The sequence below is a fragment of the Xyrauchen texanus genome, chromosome 18, assembly GCF_025860055.1.
Source record: "Xyrauchen texanus isolate HMW12.3.18 chromosome 18, RBS_HiC_50CHRs, whole genome shotgun sequence".
Classification (NCBI taxonomy): domain Eukaryota; kingdom Metazoa; phylum Chordata; class Actinopteri; order Cypriniformes; family Catostomidae; genus Xyrauchen; species Xyrauchen texanus.
This window is the reverse complement of record NC_068293.1, coordinates 4,903,602-4,925,651: the sequence shown is the minus strand read 5'-3', so window position 1 is coordinate 4,925,651 and position 22,050 is coordinate 4,903,602. Positions and strand designations below refer to the sequence as shown.

Genomic DNA, 22,050 nt, shown 5'->3' with positions numbered 1-22,050 from the left:
GCAGTAACCCTTCCACTAGAAACCCTTTAGTATGCTGTGCAGTATGAGGCAGTACTATAGGGAGGATGAACACAGCATTTCCATTGAGGCATTCATAAAAATAAAAAACTACAGAATTTCTATGGGTATACGTCACTTTACTGTAGCATTGAGAAGTGTAAGACATTAAGCCAACATGTGACTCATATTAGGGGGCTCGTGGTCTAGATTTTTCCAAATGATCGGAAATCTTCTCACTTTTTTTTTATCCAATCAATTTTACTTCTTTAAAAAAAACTAACTCTAAAACATGTTAGGATGGGCAGTGTTGTGTTTTGTAGCAAGGTTTATCCTGTTGTCTCTAGCATTCATAACTCATGACAAACTTGACTGTCTTTTTATGACCAATAAACTTGTAATTGTGAGGCACATTCCTCTTCAAAGCCATAGTGAAACCCATTTCTGTAATCCTTTACAATGAAGGAACGGTGAACAGCAGTGTGTGGCTGCTATGGTAACCACACTAATGCTTGGACATGCATTCGAGTCTGAGAGACATTACTCAATCGCAAACATGGCTGCATCTAGATTTTACATTTAAATAAAGACGTCCACCCTCCAGCGAAATCTACAGCCCAGTTTCATTATTGGCAAAAATGTTCTCAAAGAACTTTCACAAAAGACCTTTGAATTTGAAACGGATTCCTAAAGCAGCTTTGACCACATATAGTAGTGGAATATCTGTTAATAAAGCACTGCGACTAGAATAGAGTTGATTGTTATATTTTTATTTATTATTATCATTTCATTTTTTTATATACCATTGTACTTCAAGGTGAAGTGTGTATTTTCTGTCACTGGTGCCACCAGAATTGCAAAATTAATGATTGGTTCCAAACAGTTTCCGCCCTAAACTGCCATTGTTTGAGCCAGAACTTTTTCAGTGGAAAAAAAGTGTTAAACTGCAACTGTAAAATTAAGGAGCTATATCTGATGTAATCCTTAAAATTTTTTTGTTGGTATAACCTAAGGAATAGACAGGGTTCAATGCAAGTTAAACTCAATCGACAGCACGATTAAAACAAAAATGTACAGTGAGGCACTTCAGCTGGACACAAAAGGTTTGCATTTCAGCATCACCCCAGTCAGGACCTGACCTCAGGAGGACTTCTAAGCTGTTGTGGGTATAGGAGCTACTTTTAGTGCTAAAATAGGATTTTTAAGAGTATCTCCATGTTAGGGGCTACTTTTAGCCTTAGGATTTGTTTGTGAATACAGGCCCAGATCTTTAGCAAGAGTGGGTAACTGAACTGTATTATTTAGTAAACCATCATTAAATCTAGTTTACATGTGAGAAGTATTGCGTGCCTGATACTGCGTGGTTAACTTACATTAACATGTCTTTTTTCATCCGAGATGACGATGAGCCGGCATATAGAAGGGAGGTCTAACAGCTATCTGGAACAGTCAAAACAACTTGGAGCTGAACACACTCAAAACAGTGGAGATGATAGTGGACTTTAGGAGGAACACCCCAACATTGACCCCGCTCACCATTCTAAACAGCACTGTGGCAGCAATAGAGTAATTCAGGTTCCTGGGCACTACCATGTCACAGGACCTGAAGTGGGAGACCCACATTGACTCCATTGTGAAAAAGGCCCATCAGAGGTTTTATTTCCTTCGCCAGTTGATGAAGTTCAACCTGCCACAGGCACTGCTGATACAGTTCTGCTCAGTCCACCCCCCCGAACCATCAGGCACAGGAACAGTTTTTTCCCCTCAGGCTATCCATCCATTGAACAGTTAAAACTGCCTCATTGAGCAATAATTATGCGCAATTCATAATCTTTTTTATATTTATCCAACACATCCTACCTCTTCTGCCATTACAGCCCCTTGCTTCTGTATATAACAGACTTAAATTTAGTTTTGCACTATATATGTGGATGTATGTGTGTATGCATGTATGTACAGTATATGTTTGTATATATAAATATATATATATACACACATACACACATACATACTTTATTTTCTATTCAATTAAAGTTATTTATTTACTTACTTGTATTAAATTTTTCTTGTTTTGTATTGTTGTGCACTGGAAGCTTCTTTCACCAAGACAAATTCCTTGTATGTGTCGGCATACTTGGCAATAAATCTGATTCAGATTTTTTTAAGTCAATGATTAGTTCAGTACAGTAATTTATGTTGAGTCATAAATGCATAAAAGCATTTTCTACATGTTGTCCGTTGAGTTCAGTGTGTGCTGCGTAGTTAGAGCGCTTTCGCTGCCTCGTCTCAACTCTCCAGCTGCAGCACAGAGCACCTCACGAGCGGCTCATGAGCCCAGTTTAAACCTTAACCTGAAGACACAGGCTGTGTCTGAAAACTGGAAAATGCTGCCTGGTAGGATGAAATAAGATGCCTTTTAAACTGCTCAAAGAGTTCCATTCATCCAAAAGCACTGTTGTTTAAACCATTAAGATAAGGCAGCTGTCTACATTTTCCGATGCAGCCAAAGTTAGTGTAAAACAACCCTAACAAAAGTGTAGCTCTGATCCCGGTGTCCTTCGTTGGTGTTGTTGATTTTGTTGTTGCTATTGAAATCGCACGTGCAAAAAAGTCACAAGAAAAATGGTCGATGACATCACTACAAGGGTTTATTTCTTGAGTCGGACAGCAATCAGGGAAAAGTCTCTGCCGTTACTCTTAAGAGAGTTATCATCTAGAAAGTTACTAAAGAACCAGGACTGTAGGTGGGAAAGGGCCTAATGTTGACCAAGTGAAAGTTCTTGATCAGAATAAGTTCTAAAATGGACCAGACTTTAACCCAATAGTCAAAATAAGTCAAGGCTGGACAAACCTGAAAGGATTACTTATATGTGACACTCTGGACTGGAATAGGTGAAAGTTTTTTTTTACCTTAAAAAAAAAATCTATATAAGGAAAATAGCACACATTAAGCTTATCTAAAGTCTAAACATTGAAGCTTACAGTATGTAATTTTCATGGGCAAGGTCACAAATTGAAATTATGTGTCTTATCAAAGTCAGAAATAGCCTAAGCATTTTGGACCCAAAATATTTTTCCTTCACCATGAAACCATGGAGCTCAGAACTTTCCACAAAGAACCTGCCACTTATAAAGACTGAAACCTGTGACTTCATCGTCAGTTATTTTGTTTAACAGAAACGTATACATCACGGCAGATCTCAGATGCTTGTTAGTGGTCTTTCTTAAACAAGCACAACAGTTTCACATATTTGGGGTCAGGGATTTATCATGGTATCATGACCAGTCCGTGAAAATTAAAATATACACCGTTTCAAAAGTATAGCCACAAGATGTAAATAAAAGTATTAACATGTTTTCAGCATCATGAAATCTCTGTTCTACATCATTTTAGTGTGATTAAATTGCTTATACTGTAGGGTTTACCAACATTGTGTCGGTATGGCAACAAAGTGTAACGGAAATAACTTTGCACTGCAAACAATTAAATGATTTACATATTGTGGCTTTATTTAGCAATGTGTATTATAGCATTTTGGATTGGCCCCATTCACTTCCATTTTAAGAGGCTAACGAGAAATGTACATTTATAAAAACAAATCCCCAAGTAAACAAGGAGCAAGAATAATTGTTTGTGGTAATCAGAAACTAATATTGGCTTAACTTGTTTTGAACCGATAATAACCCTAAGAATTACCTTTTAATATTATAATTGGCCAATTAAAGTTCCGAATTCCGAAAAAGTTGGGACAGTATGAAAAATGCAAATAAAAAAACTATTTGTGATTTGTATATTTTATTCGCCATTTGCAATATTGAAAGCACCACAACTACACATTATATGATGTTTTAACTTGTGAAGTTCATTGTTTTTTTATGTACAGTAATGTTGAGACATTCAAGTGTTTACCACTGTGAATTTGGGAAAGTTTGTAAAGTTCAGAAAGTGGAATTTTCCCCCATTCATCCATTATGGAGTTATTCAGCTGCACAATTGTACGAGGTCTTTGTTGCCGTATTGTGCACTTCATAATGCACCACACATTCTCAATTGGAGATAGTCAGGACTGCAGGTGGGGCAAATCTAGTATGTGGTTTGAAGTTGTCCTGCTTAAAATGCCTTGACATCCCTGGAAAAGATGGTGCTGGAATGTTTTTTTTTTTACATATCTGTCTGCATTCATGGTACCCTCTCGGAGTGCGAGTTACCCATGCCATGGACATTTACACACCTGGCCCGTACAGACACCGATGCTAATAACAGCTCGGATGGTCCTTTTCCTCTTTGGCCCGGATAACACGTTGGCTGTGTTTTTCAAAAACTATTTGAAATGTGGACTCATCGGACCAAAAAACACGGTTCCACTGTTCTACTTTCCATCTAGGATGAGACCGAGCCAAAGAAGTCGGCAGCGCTTCTGGACAGTGTTGATGTATGGCTTCTCCTTTGCATAAAGTCTTAACTTGCATCTGTGGATGCAGTGGCGAGTGGTGTTGACTAACAAAGGTTTACTAAAGTAATCCCAAGCCTGTGTTCATGATATCCATTACAGATGAATGATATTTTTTTTAAGACAGTGACGTCTGAAGGATCAGAGATCACGTGCATTCAGAAGTGGTTTTCGTCTTGCCATTTATGCACCGAGACCAGATTCCTTGAATCTTTTAACTATATTGTGCACTGTAGAGGGTGAAATGCCCAAAATCCTTCCAATTTGTCTTTGGGGTACATTGTTCTCAAAGTGCTGGATTATTTGCTGAAGCGTCTGTTGGCAAATTGACAAGTCTCGAATGATCCTTGCTCTTGAAGAACTAGGCTGTTTTTGGAGGCTCCTTGTATACTTTTATAATACTATACTGTATTGCCTGTTTGTGACTAGACTTTTATGTTGAAATTCTTGTTTAGTTCCCCGTTCCTGTTTCCAGTGTTAGTTTTGTAGTCCTTTGAAGTTTCATTTTATGATTGGTTTACCCTGATTATTTCCCCTGGATTCTTTGTCAGTATTTGCATGTGTTATGTTATGCTCTGTGCTTGGTTCCCTGTGTTTTGTTTCTTTATATACTGAGTTACTTAGTTGATCTTTGTTTCATTAAAGCTGCATTTAGATACTTACCCTCACCTGCCTCGTTACAATACTACTACACGATTGCCTCACCTGTTTAACATCTCCCGTTTCACATCGCCTTGTTATTTTAACTCGCCAAATTCTTATTAGTCTTAAATTGCCCCGTCTCAACTTTTCTGGTGTGTGTTGCAATCATGATTTGAAATGACTGTACATAAAAAAATTAAACCATGAAATTCACTAGGTAAAACATCATATGTGTAGTTGTAGAGCTTTCAATATTACAAAGGGTAAATATAATATACAAGTCACTACTTTTGTTTTTTATTACCAACTTTTTCAGAATTGGGATTGCATATAAAGTGTCAATAGCCTATGTTTTGTTTATTAGATGTTCATAAAGGTGTTCAGTCAGGACGGAGTTTGTTTTGAGCTGCTTGTAAGGTTAAATGAAGAAAGAAACAAATGACTTGAAAAATTTGTCAGTGAAAGTCTGTAATGTTCTTTGTGATATATATAGTGTATTTTAAGTAATTCTTAATGACATGTATGCTGTATTGTGACACTTTAAGTTAGATTACATGTAAAAGTCTTTCAAAACTACACTCCGACTGCATACCTACATTTTTGACTGTGCCCGTTAACAAAATGTTAGCGTAGAGACCTCTATTAGATTTAGGATTTACCCCAAAAAAAAAAAATGGAAAAACAAAAACACCATAGTCTTGGGGGTGGTCTCTTTTGATTTTAGGACATGTAGGCAACCACCTGCAACAACCCAAAACACCCATATCCACAAAGCAATGCGTCTATCAAAACAATCGTCTGGATAGTGGCATTTTACACTCATATTTTACTTTGGATGAGTAAATTGAAAAAAAGGTCTGGTCATTAGAAGGATCTCTCTCACTCAGTAAGTAAATCCCACTCAAAGCTGTGATTACAGTGCTGAAGTGTTCCAAATGCCTCCATCGCAGTCTGCCAATGAAAAAGACATTGTCCGCATGAGCGCCTGCCAGTCTCTGACATGACACATTTCTCTGAGAGAATCCAACATGCTCAGTATCACCGTTAGTGAGTTCGTCAATCTTTTCTGTTCTCACAGGATGCGTTCTTTTGTTCCATCTGCGTTATTTTTAATTGTCGGCTTTGGAGCATCTTAATGGTTTGCAACATCATAAATGCCATGTTTTAAGGATGCTGTGTCAATTTTAAAAGATTGTTAAGGCACGGTGACTGCCCCAACTGAAGCGGCTCGAAAAAAACACAAAGTTGCATGTATTTCAAGCTTGAATTGACCCTTATCACATTTCCGGCTTTTGGAAAATGGAAGAAAACCATTGTAGGGTAAACGTCTATAGTTATGAATGGAAGATGACAGCAAATATTGTTTTCACTTACCCATTTTGATCCAACAGCAAAAGAAAAAAAATCCACTATTACGTCTCTACGACTTTCCAAAAAAGGAACACAGAGCGAAGTGGATTACAGCAGTCAGAAGAGGGAAAAATGCTAAATTGACCCCCTCAGCAGCTGTATTACAAACTCCCATCGCATCTGGGATAACTTTTTTTTTTTTTTTTTTTTATAATTCCAGGGTAATATAACACAAGGTAAAATCTCAACATTTATACTAAATAATAAATTATTGGAAAATATAAAATGTTCACTGTCAATTGCAAAACACGTCCTGTTGGCGCACATCTCTGAAATTCTTGACCCAAGATAACTCAGCTGGTCGAAGAGCGTTGATTATTGGTTCAAACTAATCCTGGGCGTAGTTTGGACGTGTCACTTTTTTGTACAATCGCGCATGCCAGCTGAGGACTTGTTATCTAGGGTACTGTCGTTAAAATGGACAACTTCGAAGCCCGTCTCTCAGAGATTGTGCTTCGTTCGCATAGGGTGCTTTAGTTCGTCCAGGAGAAAAAGGTTTGGCTTCTTTAAAAGTATAAACAAGGCTTAACAGAGCTCTGTCTTGCATGTGTCAGAGAGCGTGAGAAGCAGGTGATCCAGAAACACATGGATTAAAAATCTAACCAGCAGTGACGTCAGCAATGACAGAACAGGATTCATCTGCCTGTGAATTGTAGCAATTACCACAACAAGAACACTGTGACTACTATTAGATGAACATAAATAAAGACAGTGTGCCACAGACACAGAAGTAGTACTCCATTTTGCCAAAGGAGTTTTCATAACACAAACGGAGTGATGCACACAGTGAAGAGTCTGAGTGCTGATGGTGTGAGACCATCAATACTCATGGAACGTCTCTCGTCCAATACAACAGTTAGTTCCAGTCCTCGAATCTGATTGGATGAGAGACATTCCATGAGTACTGATGGTCTCACACCATCAGCACTCAGACTCTTCACTGTGTGCATCACTCCGCTTGTGTTTGTGCCGTTGTAAACTAAAGTGTAAGAGCAGTGCAGAAGTGTTAAGCACTATCTGTCTCTTTACATTTAAAATTGTGACATTAAATATTTTAGCCAGCAGGTGGCAGCAAAATAAGAATTTTGTGTGTAATATGAGCCAGTTGGTGACGTGAAGTGTGTCAGCATCAGTCAGTGTTTACGTTCAAAAGCACTCAGTGATCGCTTATTTTACGAGTACACTACTAAAGCTGGGAAATAGCTTTAAAAAAATAAAAATAAACTAACAACTTCCATCGAGAGACACATCAGACTGATGAATTATACAAACTCAAGGCACTTTCTATAGTTAAAGACTCTTGCACACCAGCTACCATAAAATAGAGAGGAATACCCCTGCTTGGACAGCTATTTTCCACTGAGAAATATTATTTTCTTCATAAAGCTGACTAACACACTACAGCATCACCAAGAGGTGCTCCATCGTGCTCCATCGCTTTCTCTCTCTTTCTCTCTCGCTCGCTCTCTCACAAAAACACACACATGTTGATGCAGCTATTCTTATGAGGACTCTCCAAAGACATAGTTATTTTTATACTGTATGAACTATAGATTCAATCCCCTAACCCTACCCATAAACCTAACCCTCACAAAATTTTCTGTATTTTTATATTTTCAATAAAACATCATTTAGTATGTTTTTTAAGCAATTTGATTTATGGGGACACTATAAATGTCCTCATAAACCACATATATAACATAATACCCTTGTAATTACCCATTTTTAACTTTAAAAAAAAGTCCTCGTAAACCACCTGCCCACAGACAGACACACACACACACACACACACACACACACACACACACACACACACACACACACACACACACACACACACACACACACACACACCCTTGTTTCTCCAATACCATGCTAGAATATGACACTAGTAGTTCTAAAGTGATGTTTTTGAGAGGCTTGTCAGTATCATTTGTTTTGAGCTAGCAATGGCACATTGTGATCTGTTGCGTAAGTAGTTTCATGCACAAATAAAAAGAAATTGTGACCGTACTCAGTTTTTCCTAATTTTTAAAAATGTACTTGTTGATTGAACTGTTGTATATAAGCAATATCACACTTGCAATCATGCTATATGGCCCTACATCAGCACTGCTGTGATTACCTACGGCACTCACAGCAGTGCTGATGTAGGGCCATATCGCACTCTTGCTTGTGTGATATTGCATATATATATATACATACAGGTGAAACTCGAAAAATTAGAATATCGTGCAAAAGTTCATTAATTTCAGTAATTCAACTTAAAAGGTGAAACTAATATATTATATAGACTCATTACAAGCAAAGTAAGATATTTCAAGCCTTTATTTGATATAATTTTGATGATTATGGCTTACAGCTTATGAAAATCCCAAATTCAGAATCTCAGAAAATTTGAATATTACATGAAATCAATAAAAAAAGGATTTTAAATACAGAAATGTCGGCCCTCTGACAAGTATAATCATGCATATGTACTCAGTACTTGGTTTGGGCCCCTTTTGCACTAATTACTGCCTCAATGCGGCGTGGCATGGATGCTATCAGCCTGTGGCACTGCTGAGGTGTTATGGAAGACCAAGATGCTTCAATAGCGGCCTTCAGCTCTTCTGCATTGTTTGGTCTCATGTCTCTCATCTTTCTCTTGGCAATGCCCCATAGATTCTCTATGGGGTTCAGCTCAAGCCAGTTTGCTGGCCAATCAAGCACAGTAATACCATGGTCATTGAACCAGGTTTTGGTACTTTTGGCAGTGTGGGCAGGTGCCAAGTCCTGCTGGAAAATGAAGTCAGCATCTCCATAAAGCTTGTCTGCTGAAGGAAGCATGAAGTGCTCTAAAATGTCCCGGTAGACGGCTGCGTTGACTCTGGACTTAATAAAGCACAGTGGACCAACACCAGCCGATGACATGGCTCCCCAAACCAACACAGACTGTGGAAACTTCACACTGGACTTCAAGCATCTTGGATTGTGTGCCTCTCCATTCTTCCTCCAGACTCTGGGACCTTGGTTTCCAAATGAGATGCAAAATTTGCTCTCATCAGTAAAGAGGACTTTGGACCACTGAGCAACAGACCAGTTCTTTTTTTCTTTAGCCCAGGTAAGACGTTTGACATTTGAAGCCCATGTCCAGGACCCGCCTGTGTGTGGTGGCTCTTGATGCAGTAACTCCAGCCTCAGTCCACTCCTTGTGAAGCTCCCCACACATTTGAATGGCCTTTTCCTGACAATCCTCTCCAGGCTACGGTCATCCCTACTGCTTGTGCACCTTTTTCTTCCACACTTTTCCCTTCCACTTAACTTTCTATTAATGTGCTTTGATACAGCACTTTGAGAACATCCAACTTCTTTTGCAATTACCTTTTGAGGCTTTCCCTCCTTGTGGAGGGTGTCAATGATGGTTTTCTGCACAACTGTCAGGTCAGCAGTCTTCCCCATGATTGTGAATTCAACTGAACCAGACTGAGAGACCATTTAAAGGCTCAGGAACCCTTTGCAGGTGTTTAGCTGATTAGAGTGTGACACTTTGAGCCTACAATACTGAACCTTTTCACAATATTCTAATTTTCTGAGATTCTGAATTTGGGGTTTTCATAAGCTGTAAGCCATAATCATCTAAATTATATCAAATAAAGGCTTGAAATATCTTACTTTGCTTGTAATGAGTCTATATAATATATTAGTTTCACTTTTTAAGTTGAATTACTGAAATTAATGAACTTTTGCACGATATTCTAATTTTTCGAAGTTTCACCTGTATATATATATATATATATATATATATATATATATATATATATATATATATATATATATATATATATATATATATATATATATATATATATATATATATATATATATAAACTCTCTCAGCTAATGATAACTTGGCATAATGGAAACATTGATTATACAAATTTTATTTTATCACTAGCTTTACACATTTTAGCTTTTTTTTTTCTCTAAGTAAGTGTCAGTGGTTTTGGTTGAGTCCACATTACGAGAGGAGTTTCTTTACCGCATCCGTGTAATGTGATATTAGAATGAAACAATTCTATTTTTTGTTTTTGATCAACAACTGACTGTAAAAGAAAAGAAATGGTATTAAAAGAGACATTATTCAATGACAAATGGATTGTGTGGATCTCGTCTTTGGACACATCAAACAAAACAAGTCGAACCAAAATTTTACTCTCAACACACACTGAAAGGATCCCAGTGCTGAACTTCTTTACTCTATACTTCTCGATCACTGGAGTGAATTCTGAACATTTATCAGCCAGTGGCAAATAACTGTTGCACAGTGCCAAATTTGGTCACATATGCAAGTGATTTACTCCGATCGCTCTTGGCATTTAAAAATCTATCTTGGGGGTGTAGGAAAATGTATATTTTTACCCAGCCCTATAGTCAAATCTGATCATTGCATTATCTTACTTGCAGTGTTGCCAGCCATTGCGTGGCTGGCAATTTTCTCCCTGAGGATATTGAATGGAAACTACTCACTCAGCCTCCACAATTGGTAAAAATGACCACAGGTTCTGTGAACAAGAGAAACCAAACCAACTCCACTTCTTTTGGGACTGACTGCACTCCCCCTTTCTGCCCCAAGCTGCAAGGAAACCTCCTCCTAAATAGTGTGTGTGAGCTTGTATGCTAATTGAAAGGGTTTGTCTAGGTGTTAGTGAAGCATTAGGTCTGACCTACATTTATCCGTCCCCATCAAACCAGTACTAAGCAGACGGCCCGAACTCAAACACAGCACACTTCAGGTAGCTGCATACTAATCTCATACATTCCTTACATTCTTCAGACACGAGGCAAATGATTGTACATTCCAATTTCATGACATCATTTCCTGTGCTGTGTTCAATTCTCTGTTACGCTGGAATAAACTTGAAGAGTAGAGGTAATGTTTGGGAAACAGCTGTTCTAGACAATGGCACGTGATGCCAGAGTTTAAACGTGTGATGACATATAGATATGATCTTTCTTGAAGTAATATGATGACACTAAAAATGGGCTATATTAAAACAAAATAATGTGCATCTCATTTGAATCTTATGAAAATCATTGGTGAAAGAGACATTCCCAATACAAAATCTAGAGCTCTCAGGGTAAAAGATCCCTAAAGATTAGGCCTTCATACCAAACTGCCTAAGTGCCCAGCAGAGTCGTGATTCTCACGAAATCCAGATTTAGAAGGTGTCCAGCATCAGAATTTTTAAAATGCCCTTAAAGCCAATTTTCTTTTTGCACATATAAGATTAAGGTCTGAACTTACTATAACCATTATTTTTACAAGATTTAAAAAAATATTTCCTATATAATTATTTACATTTTTAGATGAAGTCCATAAAAAATTATCATTACCGCAACATGACATTAAATATATGGTTAAAAATTTGTATTTTTGGCTAATGTTAAAGTAGACTCTTATTACTCGTGCTCAAAGCTATGTAAAACTCTGGAGAGATTACTTTTTCATATTTATTCTTTTTTGTAATTTCCTTATTTTCTCTCATTACCGAAACATAAAAGAAATTGTAAATTATCACCTTTTAATTGTTTTACTAAAAGATAACATACACATTTGTTATGTAGCAGACCTTAAATAAGTAGTGTTGTGTAATATGTATATACATTTTAAAACAAAATATGATTATCTAATTATTAATTTGTAAAAAAGATACATGTTGCGGTAATGAAAATGCCATTTCGGTAATGAGAATCAATGTTTTGGAAATGAGATTTAGCTCACACATTAACTGTTGACAAAGGGGTTTGATGCCTAACCCTATTTTACATATTTAAAACGCATACAATTTTTTAAATAATATTTATTTCATGAACAGTTTCATTTTCTCATTTATCGTAATCATCACAGTACCATGCCTTGTGTTAACAAGTGTTGTGTATATAAGTTACAATGTTATGCTCATAAAGAATCATGTCATGTAGCCTACACTGTAGTACTAACAAATATACAACCATTAGTATAAATATTATCATTCTAGTATAACATATAATCATGTGTTCATGAGAACTTTTTCAATGTAACATATTATCATGTGGTCCTGAGAAACATTTAAATGTAACAGCATCATGTGCTCTTGTAAAAAGATTTTAGTTTAGCTAAAACACTTTGGTCCTGACATTCAACCACACAACCTTTTTCTGAGAATAATTTCATGTGAAGAACTTGAATAGCAGCAACTCGATTTATGAGTTGGTCAAACAACTCAAACAAACAACTGGAACGACTGCTTTGTACTAGAGATGCACCGATCGACCGGCCAGGGACCGGAATTAGCCGATTTTCCGCATGCTCGGCCCGGACCGGTAACCGACCGGTCAGCCTCACGTCTTACCGATTCCAAGCCGGCCCGTTTTGTTGCCAGCGGCGCAGGCAATAACGTCACAGCCGCATGTAAACATGCTGATATTTGGACATCTAACGTAAGTTGAGCGTATTGGACACTTCAGTTTTTCAGATCTTTGGAATTGTTTTGTTAGACGAGTAATAAAGAGAAAAATGTCCATTTATAAAAATAGTGGAAAATGACATCTGTTATATAAAGCAACTCATTTGCAGTTAATTGTTATTTCTACCTATTTCCAGTCACAGAGCACTTTATTTTGAGAGTTGTTTAAGTCAGAGAAGATCCTGTAACTTAGTGCAATTTGGGGGAAATTGTAATGTTTAATAATTTATTTTATTATGAAAATAAAATTTAGCATTGAAGCAAGGTAGATTTTGTTTGTATATGTGGTCAATAATAGTTCTTGGAAAGAAAATCGAATCGGTATCGGCAGGTCACACTTGCAAAAAAATCGGAAATCGAAATAGGCCAAGAAAATTGCAATCGGTGCATCTCTACTTTGTACCAATCAGGTTTTCCCCCAACTGTAACTCATTCATGAGAGTTTTTTTATGTTTTGCCCATATGTCAGGTAAAATGCAGAAATGTCTAGCAGAGGAGGTGACATTTCTGCAAGGTTTACGCAATTTGTTCAAGAAGTGTTTAAGGCAAATATCAAGTTATATTGAAATGAGCAAGAGTTATAGTGCATGTCCCTCCTTCATAAGTCTGTTTCTCATTACCGAACATTGAGTATCTCCACCGCAACAGGCCTTCAATTGTTGCGGTGAATGATAATGGTGTTGCGGAGGATGAGCGACCTTAAACATTCTTGCTAACTGTCGAAGCTAAATGAGGGTTAGCTAAACTTTCCCTCTCTTTTTATATTTAGACCATAATGGGGTATATAGTAATCAAAAAATGAAAACGGCAACATTTTTTAAAACTTCACAAACTCATGTTTCAGTAATGAGAACTAAAAAGTTGTGTAGGTACTATGACAAACAAAATTGTAACTTTTATTTGGAGAGAAAAAATAAGAACTGCTTACCTGGTAGCCATCTTGAGTGTCACAGTCAATTATGTCCCTTCCAACAAAATTTCTTGAAAATGTTAGTTCCTTGAGGACTTAAACAATGATTGAAAATTGTTGCGGAGGATGAGAAAATTGGTCTTGGACACATTTATATTCCTTATTATTGTCACTACATTTACCAATGATCAACAAATACCACATGTTTCTTTACTGTAAATGTTTATAGTATAACATGCACTGAAGCGTTTTATTTTTTATATTTTTTAATTATAAATATTTCCATCTCAAAGAACACAAATCCAGTCATGGACACGTTGCGGTAATGAAAAATTTCCCCTTAAATGTGGAAAAAACAACAAAATTGGTATTTATGATGTCATTTGAAATCATGTGCAAAACAGTACATGAAGAGATGTTTATAACTGTATCCTTCTTATTTTGATAGCATTTACTTTTATCATCAAAATGTTTCATGACACCTCATATGTCTAATTTCGCGAGAATCACCCTGTATGAGTTAACATTCTCAACAGCATATTACACAACTATTTCAACTGACCATGTCATTTCCTTACACTAGCTGACAAAAGTGTATTAAATTACCACTCCAGCTGAAATTGTTGCTATTTCAGTCAATTGAAAATCTTTCAGTGTAAACCAGACACTGACCTGAATCTCAAAACATAATATTTCAAAACTTGCCCAGTCATAACAAAGAATTATATTTCTACCAAACTAATATAAATAGAATAAAAAAAATGTAAACATCTCTCTATATTTAGAAAAAATTTATTCACAAACTTAACAAAATTAGTGTACTTACATAAAAGAACAAGTGAATGAATAGAATAGAAATAGAATAGAACTGAGATAAACTACAAGTAAAATGTCAATCCTATTCTATTATAAAAAACTAATTCACAAAATTTCGACCAAACTAGTGTACTCGCATAAAAAAAACAATTGAATATAATGTAATTTAATAGAATATAATAGAACTGTGACAAACAAAAAAAATGCCAAAGTAAACATCTATTTTTATTCTACCAAGCTGATTCATAAACATTCAACAAAACTAGTGTACTTACATAAAAGAACAAGTGAATAGAAGATAATGGAATAGAACAGAAATGTGACAAACTACAAAAGTAAAATGTCAAAGTAAACATTTCATTCTATTCTACAACACATATTAACAAACTTTCAACCAAAGTAGTGTAGGGCCTACTCACATAAAAGAACAGAATGGAATAGAATTGAACTGTGACAAACTACAAAAAAAATTATAAAGTAAACATCCCTTTTTATTCTACAAAGCTTGTTCATAAACGGTCAACACAACTAGTGTAATTACAGAAAACAACAAGTGAATGGAATAGAATCAAACAGAACTGTGACAAAAGTAAAATGTCAAAGAAATTATCTCTTTTTAATTCAACAAAACCTATTTCACAAACTTTCAACCAAACTAAGATGTCAAAGCACATTTCATCCTATTCAACTGATTAATAAACTTTCAACAAAATGAATGTAAATAGAATTTCAGCAACTACCAAGTGAATATATAGAATAGAATACTAGAACAGAACAGAATCAAAAGCAAATAGGCAAAGCAAACATCTATTTCTATATAACTGATTTATAAACTTTCAACAAAACTAATTACAAAAAGAACAAGTAAATAGAATTGACTAGAATATAATAGAATATCATAGACCAGAATAGAATATAAATCCATCTAAAGCATTTCTCAACATCTCTCTGTTTATACAAAACTGATTCAGAAACTTTCAACAAAACTAGCGTAATTACAAACAAGAACAAGTCATTAGACTAGGCGAGAATAGAATAGAATAGAACTTCAGCGAGCAAAAGCCTCCGATGAAATATCTCTATCTAGTTGCTTTATGGTAAGTTTGGCTGATGATAATAAGATGAATACGCACCAGAACGAGCGCAAATCTCTCCTCGATGTCCCCCGGGTCGGGCATGGGCAGTTTCAGAGGGATGTGCGGTCCTCTGGAGTCAGTTTGTTGGTCCATGCTGCCTGCGTTTCCCATCTCTCCTCCAGCACACAATCACACTCATATACAGCGGGTTTGTCCTGTAAATGTCCAGTATATCCAGTTTCACTGTCTGTCCGACTTTATCTTGAACACTTCGTGGAGATACGCAGCAACAGAGTCCGTGCGCAGCGGCATTATAACTTCACACGGGCAACAAGAGAGCACATAACGTGTCCTAACCGCATATTGCACGATGTCACTCCGAACCACTCCCAGTGAGTTCTTCTGTTCTTCATGATTCAGTATCAGATAAATTAAGCATCTAAACCGCACTTCAGAGGAGAACTGCAGGCGCTGGCGCCCCGCCCCGCAAGCGGATTAAATAGCGACTCATGAATATTAAGAACGTAACGTGACGTTGGCGGCTGAAATGCCGACGTTGCAAAATATATGCTAATCTATTGTAATCCATTGCGTTGTAAGGGCAACACTGTCACCAATTTTATTTTATTTTTTTAATGAGGGGCAAGTCAAAATATTTTTTTTTTGTGGTGATTAACACCATGCCACAAATGCTGATAATTGAGTTAACTTGTATAGAACCCAGAATATTCTTTAAGGGGAGGATTACTAATATTCATTGTCTGTTGGCATCTTAATGCAGTGTTTATTACAGGCATTCAGCTCTGTTAATGCAGTGTTTATTACAGTTCTGTTAATGCAGAATAAGTGTTTTAAAAAAAGTCTACTCTATACTCTTGCTAAATGGGTACAATTTAAATCTTACATTTTTGTGACAATATAACATTGAAATGTGATAATTATGATACTTGTTCCATCATTTTGAGCCACTTTGATCTTTAGTTTAACGATTATATCACAAAAACATTTAAAGCAGTGACTTTGTTACTTCAGTGCGTAAAACCCAAAATGTGTTTCTGGGTCAAAGTTACTTAAAATGATGGACATCTGATTAATTTATATGTGGGATACATTATGGTTGAGTTTTTTAATTTCTCAGTGTATGTAGGTTTCATTTCTTTAAATGTCTTAATAATATTAATGAGGATGTGTCAAGAGTGCAAACATTTGTGTGACAATCAAACTATGAACAGCAACAAAAACTCCTGTCTTCCCCTGCCAGTTATGGACCCCTGAGACAATGTATAGTGGTCGCACTACAACAGCGCCATCTAATGACTAATGAGAAAAGTAATCTTTAAATGGCCCCAGATGTGCTGATGGGTAGGGGAGAGTGGGTTAAGATGAACAATCATCTTGTCAAAGATATGAGGCAAATGTGCACTGGTTATGTCATTTTTCAACTTACACATTTATAAACTGAATGTGAATGTATATAAAGTGGCCTAATTAATCAGTAAGACAGCAGCACAGCGTTCAGACCTCAATTCAAAGGACAGGACACTTATGTCTGACACTGTTTACGAGACTGTACATATCATGCCTTTGGGTCTGTGAATAACTAAATTTCAAATATTAGAAGACTCCCCTCTTGGAAAAAGTATTTTGGATAACTTCCCTCACTACCATACCTGCCACCAATTATTTCTCCCGGGAAACTCCAGTAATTTGTATGGCCCAAACCTCGTTATATGAATAATTAAATAAATATATTATTCCAAGGTTGTACAGTTGCCAGACCTTGTATGAAACGCATCCACACAATCAACACTTTTGACCTCAACTTGGCAACCTACAACCCAGTTGCGCTGTTGATATCTGCGCAGGTAGTAGACGCGGGAAGTTGAATCGAATGTAGCCGGTGAGGTGGTTACCAATAGAGGGTGTGGCCAGTTAGGCAATGAGAGGGTTTTTAAGCAGGCGCCCGATATGAGACATTGAGATGGGGTCCGCTTTTATGCATTGAAGCGTGCTGTCCGATTCATTGTTTGCTTTTGCATGGACATGATCTGGGTGAGCAGATGCAAACATTGTGGATGGTCTGGTAGGCCATTGGTCACGCCTGATCTAATTTAATCTTGGCAGCTAAATATGGAGATAGCGGCGTTTCAGGTTTAAGCTGCTCGCTGTTCTTCTTGTGCGTTTCATTTCCTCGCCAGCCCGTCCTTGTATGTGCGCGCTGTGTGCCTCCAGCGCTGGTATCTTTAATGGTTGTTGTAAAGGGGACTGGCTCGTGGGGCGTTTGACGTTTTTGTTTGTTTGTTAGATAGTCTACACCTTCCCAGCCTCGTGGTGCCAGCCAACCTCCATACTCTCGATGCTTCGAAACACGTGAACTTATCATATGTTTGCTGTGGAATTCATTTGGTTTGGAGTATGTTTTCTGGTAAACCGGTTATATATTTGATGTGATTTTTGATTTGTTTCTTTAATTTGCATGATTCTGCATGAAGAAGCTTGGGTTTTGTAGATGTTTATGGAGTGTTGGTTGGCTATTAATATTTGAGTGGGAATTAGTTTGTTGCATGTTTGTTTGTTCATTCATTACATGTGTTTATTGGTATCTTAGGTTTATTTATTTGTATTAATAAATTACTATTTTTGTGATAAACCTGAGTGTCAAATAAGGTATTTTTTTGGGGGCACATTGGCTTAAGGAAAAATCCGTAAGTTACAATTTGGCGTAGTCTGCAGAATCGACCAATTTTTTTTGTGATATTTAAGGCTGGGAAGTGGATAGTTGTTTATTTTTTTGTGGTAGGAGGAACAGCGATCAGCTTGGAGGATGATTGCTTTTGACGACAGTGTATTGGCCTGCTGCAGTTATGGTTGGAGGAGCTTCGGCAACTACAAGAGCAGTTGGAGCAACTGCATGTAGAAAATAAAAGACTAAGACGGCAGCCACAAATTGGAGGTCCAGTGGGTGTTGTATCAAATTCAGCCTCCGAAGGTAATGGATAACTGAGAGAACCAGCTATATATTTGCCTAGAGAAAGAAAGTGTTCTAAATTCTCTGGTAAAGTGTCCCCTGGCTTTCCTATTCTGGAAGATTGGACTGAGGAGGTGGAGAGTTGTATTAGGGGGAGACACATGTCTGAACTAGACAAATCCATGTTTGTCTGATCATTTAGAGGGGGAGGCTTGGACAGAAATTAAGTTTAGGCCTAGGGAAGTTAACATCTGAGCAGAATCCTCTTTTTCAGTGTTGTGTGAACTGTATTGCTCTTCTTCCTACGTTATCTTGCAACAGCAGTTTTTTGATAGAAAACAGAGGTGTGAGAGGTGGAATCTTTTCAAGAGTTTTCCCATGCACTAAATGGATCTTATGGACAAGGTACGAAAAGCTAATCGTAATGCTGTGTCTGACTATCAGGTGGTTTTGCGAGATCAGTTCTGTGAAAATGTTCAAGACCATACCCTTCGTAGAGAACTAAAAAGGTTGGTGAGGCAGAATTCTTTGTTAACTCTCCTTGACCTACGCAAAGAGGCAATGCGTTGGGTGGAGGAGGAACAGCCACAAAGAAATAGGCCCGGTAGAGTAGTAGCCCCACACTCATTTGAAACTCAGGTTATTGCTACGTGTGAAGAGAATCAAATGATTAGTTATGAATTTGCGGAGTTGAAAGATATGGTCCTATGACAGCAAGCACAATTGATTTGATTCTTAAAACTTTAAATACTGCAGAAGGGGTTGCAAATAATGTTACTAGAATCCCCAGAAATAATAGATTTCGCCGAACACCTGATGGCCAACCTATTTGTATCAAATGTAATCAAGCTGGTCATATAGCTAGATATTGTGCTGCTAATATTCAAATTAGGTCCTTGCCTGCTTCGGGTTCTAGCGTTCAGGCAGGTGTCTCGTTGGCGGAAAACTAGAACCCTCCAAGGTGCAGAGCCACACACTGGAGATGGGGATATTAGGCTCAGAAGTTGTATCTCAAGCTTTTTCTGGTTTGGTAGGGTCTTGTTCAAAAGTGAATGTTAAAATGGGAACTGTTGATGTGTTATGCATTAGACACAGGCTCTATGGTGACTACTATAACCGAGAGTTATTTTAACCATAATTTTTTTCAGATTCCCCAAATGTGATCAGTAGCCCCAGCATGGAAACAGGCACTCCGTTGTTGTCAAAAAATGTATGCTGTGTCGAGTTCCCCTTCTGTATTAAAGGAGAGTGCAGGGGAAGACCCCTATTTGTGTTGCTGCAGGTACCATGACTATGGTTCCGGTTACCTGTCCCCAAGTTTCAAGTGCAGTGATAGAATTTCTCCTAGAACCATTGGGGCCAGAAGAAAACTCTCCCAGAAGATTTGCTATTGTCTCCCTCTTTGGTATATGCAGAGAGAGGGTTAGTATATGCACCCATTGTTAATGTAGGTAGTATAGAGGTATGGGTGGCACATGTCGCATTATAGTTCTGTTCAGTTGGCTGAGCAGCTGTCTAGTTGCAATACTGACCTTCCTACTTTTGTAGGACTTACTGATCAGGAAGTAGAACAGGCCAAGCAGCTACTGAATAAATATCAGTCAATTTTTTTCCACTGCTGAGGGTGATATAGGTTGTACAGCACTGATTAAACATGATTCCGCTAATTGATGATAAACCATGTCGACAGCCATATAGGCGAATTCCTCCCTCACAGTATGAGTCAGTAAGGGCTCACATTCAACAGCTTTTGGATAGCAAGGTGATAAGGGAGAGTAGTAGTCCTTACTCTTTTCCTATTGTCTTGGTACAGAAGAGGGATGAACCATTAGGATGCGTGTTGACTATCGTCAATTGAATGTGAAAACTAGGAAGGATGCTTACCCATTGCCAAGAATTGAAGTGTTTGGATGCCCTGACTGGGGCAAGGTGGTTTTCCACATTAGATCTAGCGAGTGGGTACAATCAGGTTCAGGTAGTTGAGGCTGATAAGGCAAAAGACTGCTTTCTGTACTCCATTTGGCCTGCTTTAATTCAATCGTATGCGTTTTGGGCTGTGTATGCACCAGGGACATTCCAAAGACTGATGGAATGGATATTTGGGGATAAGCAGTTCTCTTCTTTGCTTCTATATCTGGATGACATAATTGAGTGGTTCTGTGAGGAAGGGTAAGACCCCACATTTGCCTTTAGCCTCTGTATGGGATCCAGAGTGTGAGGAAAGTTTCCAAGCACTAAAGAGGAAGCTGGTTACTACACCCGTGCATAGATAGATAGATAGATAGATAGATAGATTCACCAGGGCTTGGGGGCAGTTTTGTCCCAGGAGCAGGGTGGAAGGCTTCGTCCCAATGCCTATGCCAGCAGGGGTCTGCGGAAGACAGAGCGGAATATGGAGAATAATAGCTCCATGAAATTGGAGTGTTTGACTCTAAAATGGGCTGAATGTGATAAGTTCAGAGAGTATTTGATAGGAAATGAGTTTGTTGTCTATACTGACAATAATCCTCTGTGTCACCTGCAGACCTCAATGATGGGTGCTTTGGAGCAGCGATGGTTATCACAGTTGGCTTCTTTCAATTTTGTTAAGTACCGCCCTGGAAGAGTTAATCAACAGGTCTCGACAGGCCATGAATGATGTGTTTCCAGGAACAGAAGTTCAAGTTTTACGGCAGCAGTTGAGGGGGCGAGCTCCAGGGTGTGCAGTGGTGAGTGTCAATGAAATTGATGCATTCCCTGGATGTTCACAGGTGGATGTTCACAGGTAGATCTTTCTTGTTTGCAGAGGGCAGATCTAGTTATTGGCCCTATTAGGCCTGGTGTCGCGGGCAGCAGTTTACGTTCTTCGGAATTAATTTGTGTGGATCGGGCTGTAAAAGATCTGGCTAGGCAGTGGGACCGATTGTGGGAGAACGAGGGGTGTCTCTATCGTTTAGCTTATACACCTGATGGTCACAGAGAGATCTATCAGCTACTGTTACCTAAAAAACTTCAAAAGGGAGGTGTTTAGTAGTTTGCATGATGGCCACGGACACCAAGGGAAAGATCGAATTGGTGAAGCATCGCAGTTTCATTGCTTCTTTAATCGGACTCCATGATTTGTTGCGGACGTTGCCCCCAGAGAAAAAGCGTTGGCCTCAAAATCTGCCACAGCTTGTCTATGCTTATAACACCGCAGTGCATTATTCTACTGGTATGAGTACATATTTTCTATGGGTGTGAGCCCAAATTACCAGTTGATTTTTTGTTAAATAATCAGTTGGAAGTGACCACAGAGACGCCTGAACAGTGG

General features: G+C 37.9%; 1 protein-coding gene across 4 annotated transcripts in view; it reads right to left on the bottom strand.

The window, feature by feature from the left end:
* Positions 1-16,281, bottom strand: part of fmnl2a (formin-like 2a) — a 138,123-nt gene extending 121,842 nt beyond the window's left edge. For all 4 annotated transcript variants that reach the window (XM_052148410.1, XM_052148409.1, XM_052148411.1 and 1 more), the window contains exon 1: positions 15,848-16,281. In XM_052148410.1, coding sequence (XP_052004370.1) covers positions 15,848-15,961 — 114 coding nt within the window. In that variant the 5' untranslated portion in view covers positions 15,962-16,281. The remainder of the gene's footprint in view (positions 1-15,847) is intronic.
* Positions 16,282-22,050: the final 5,769 nt, after the last annotated feature.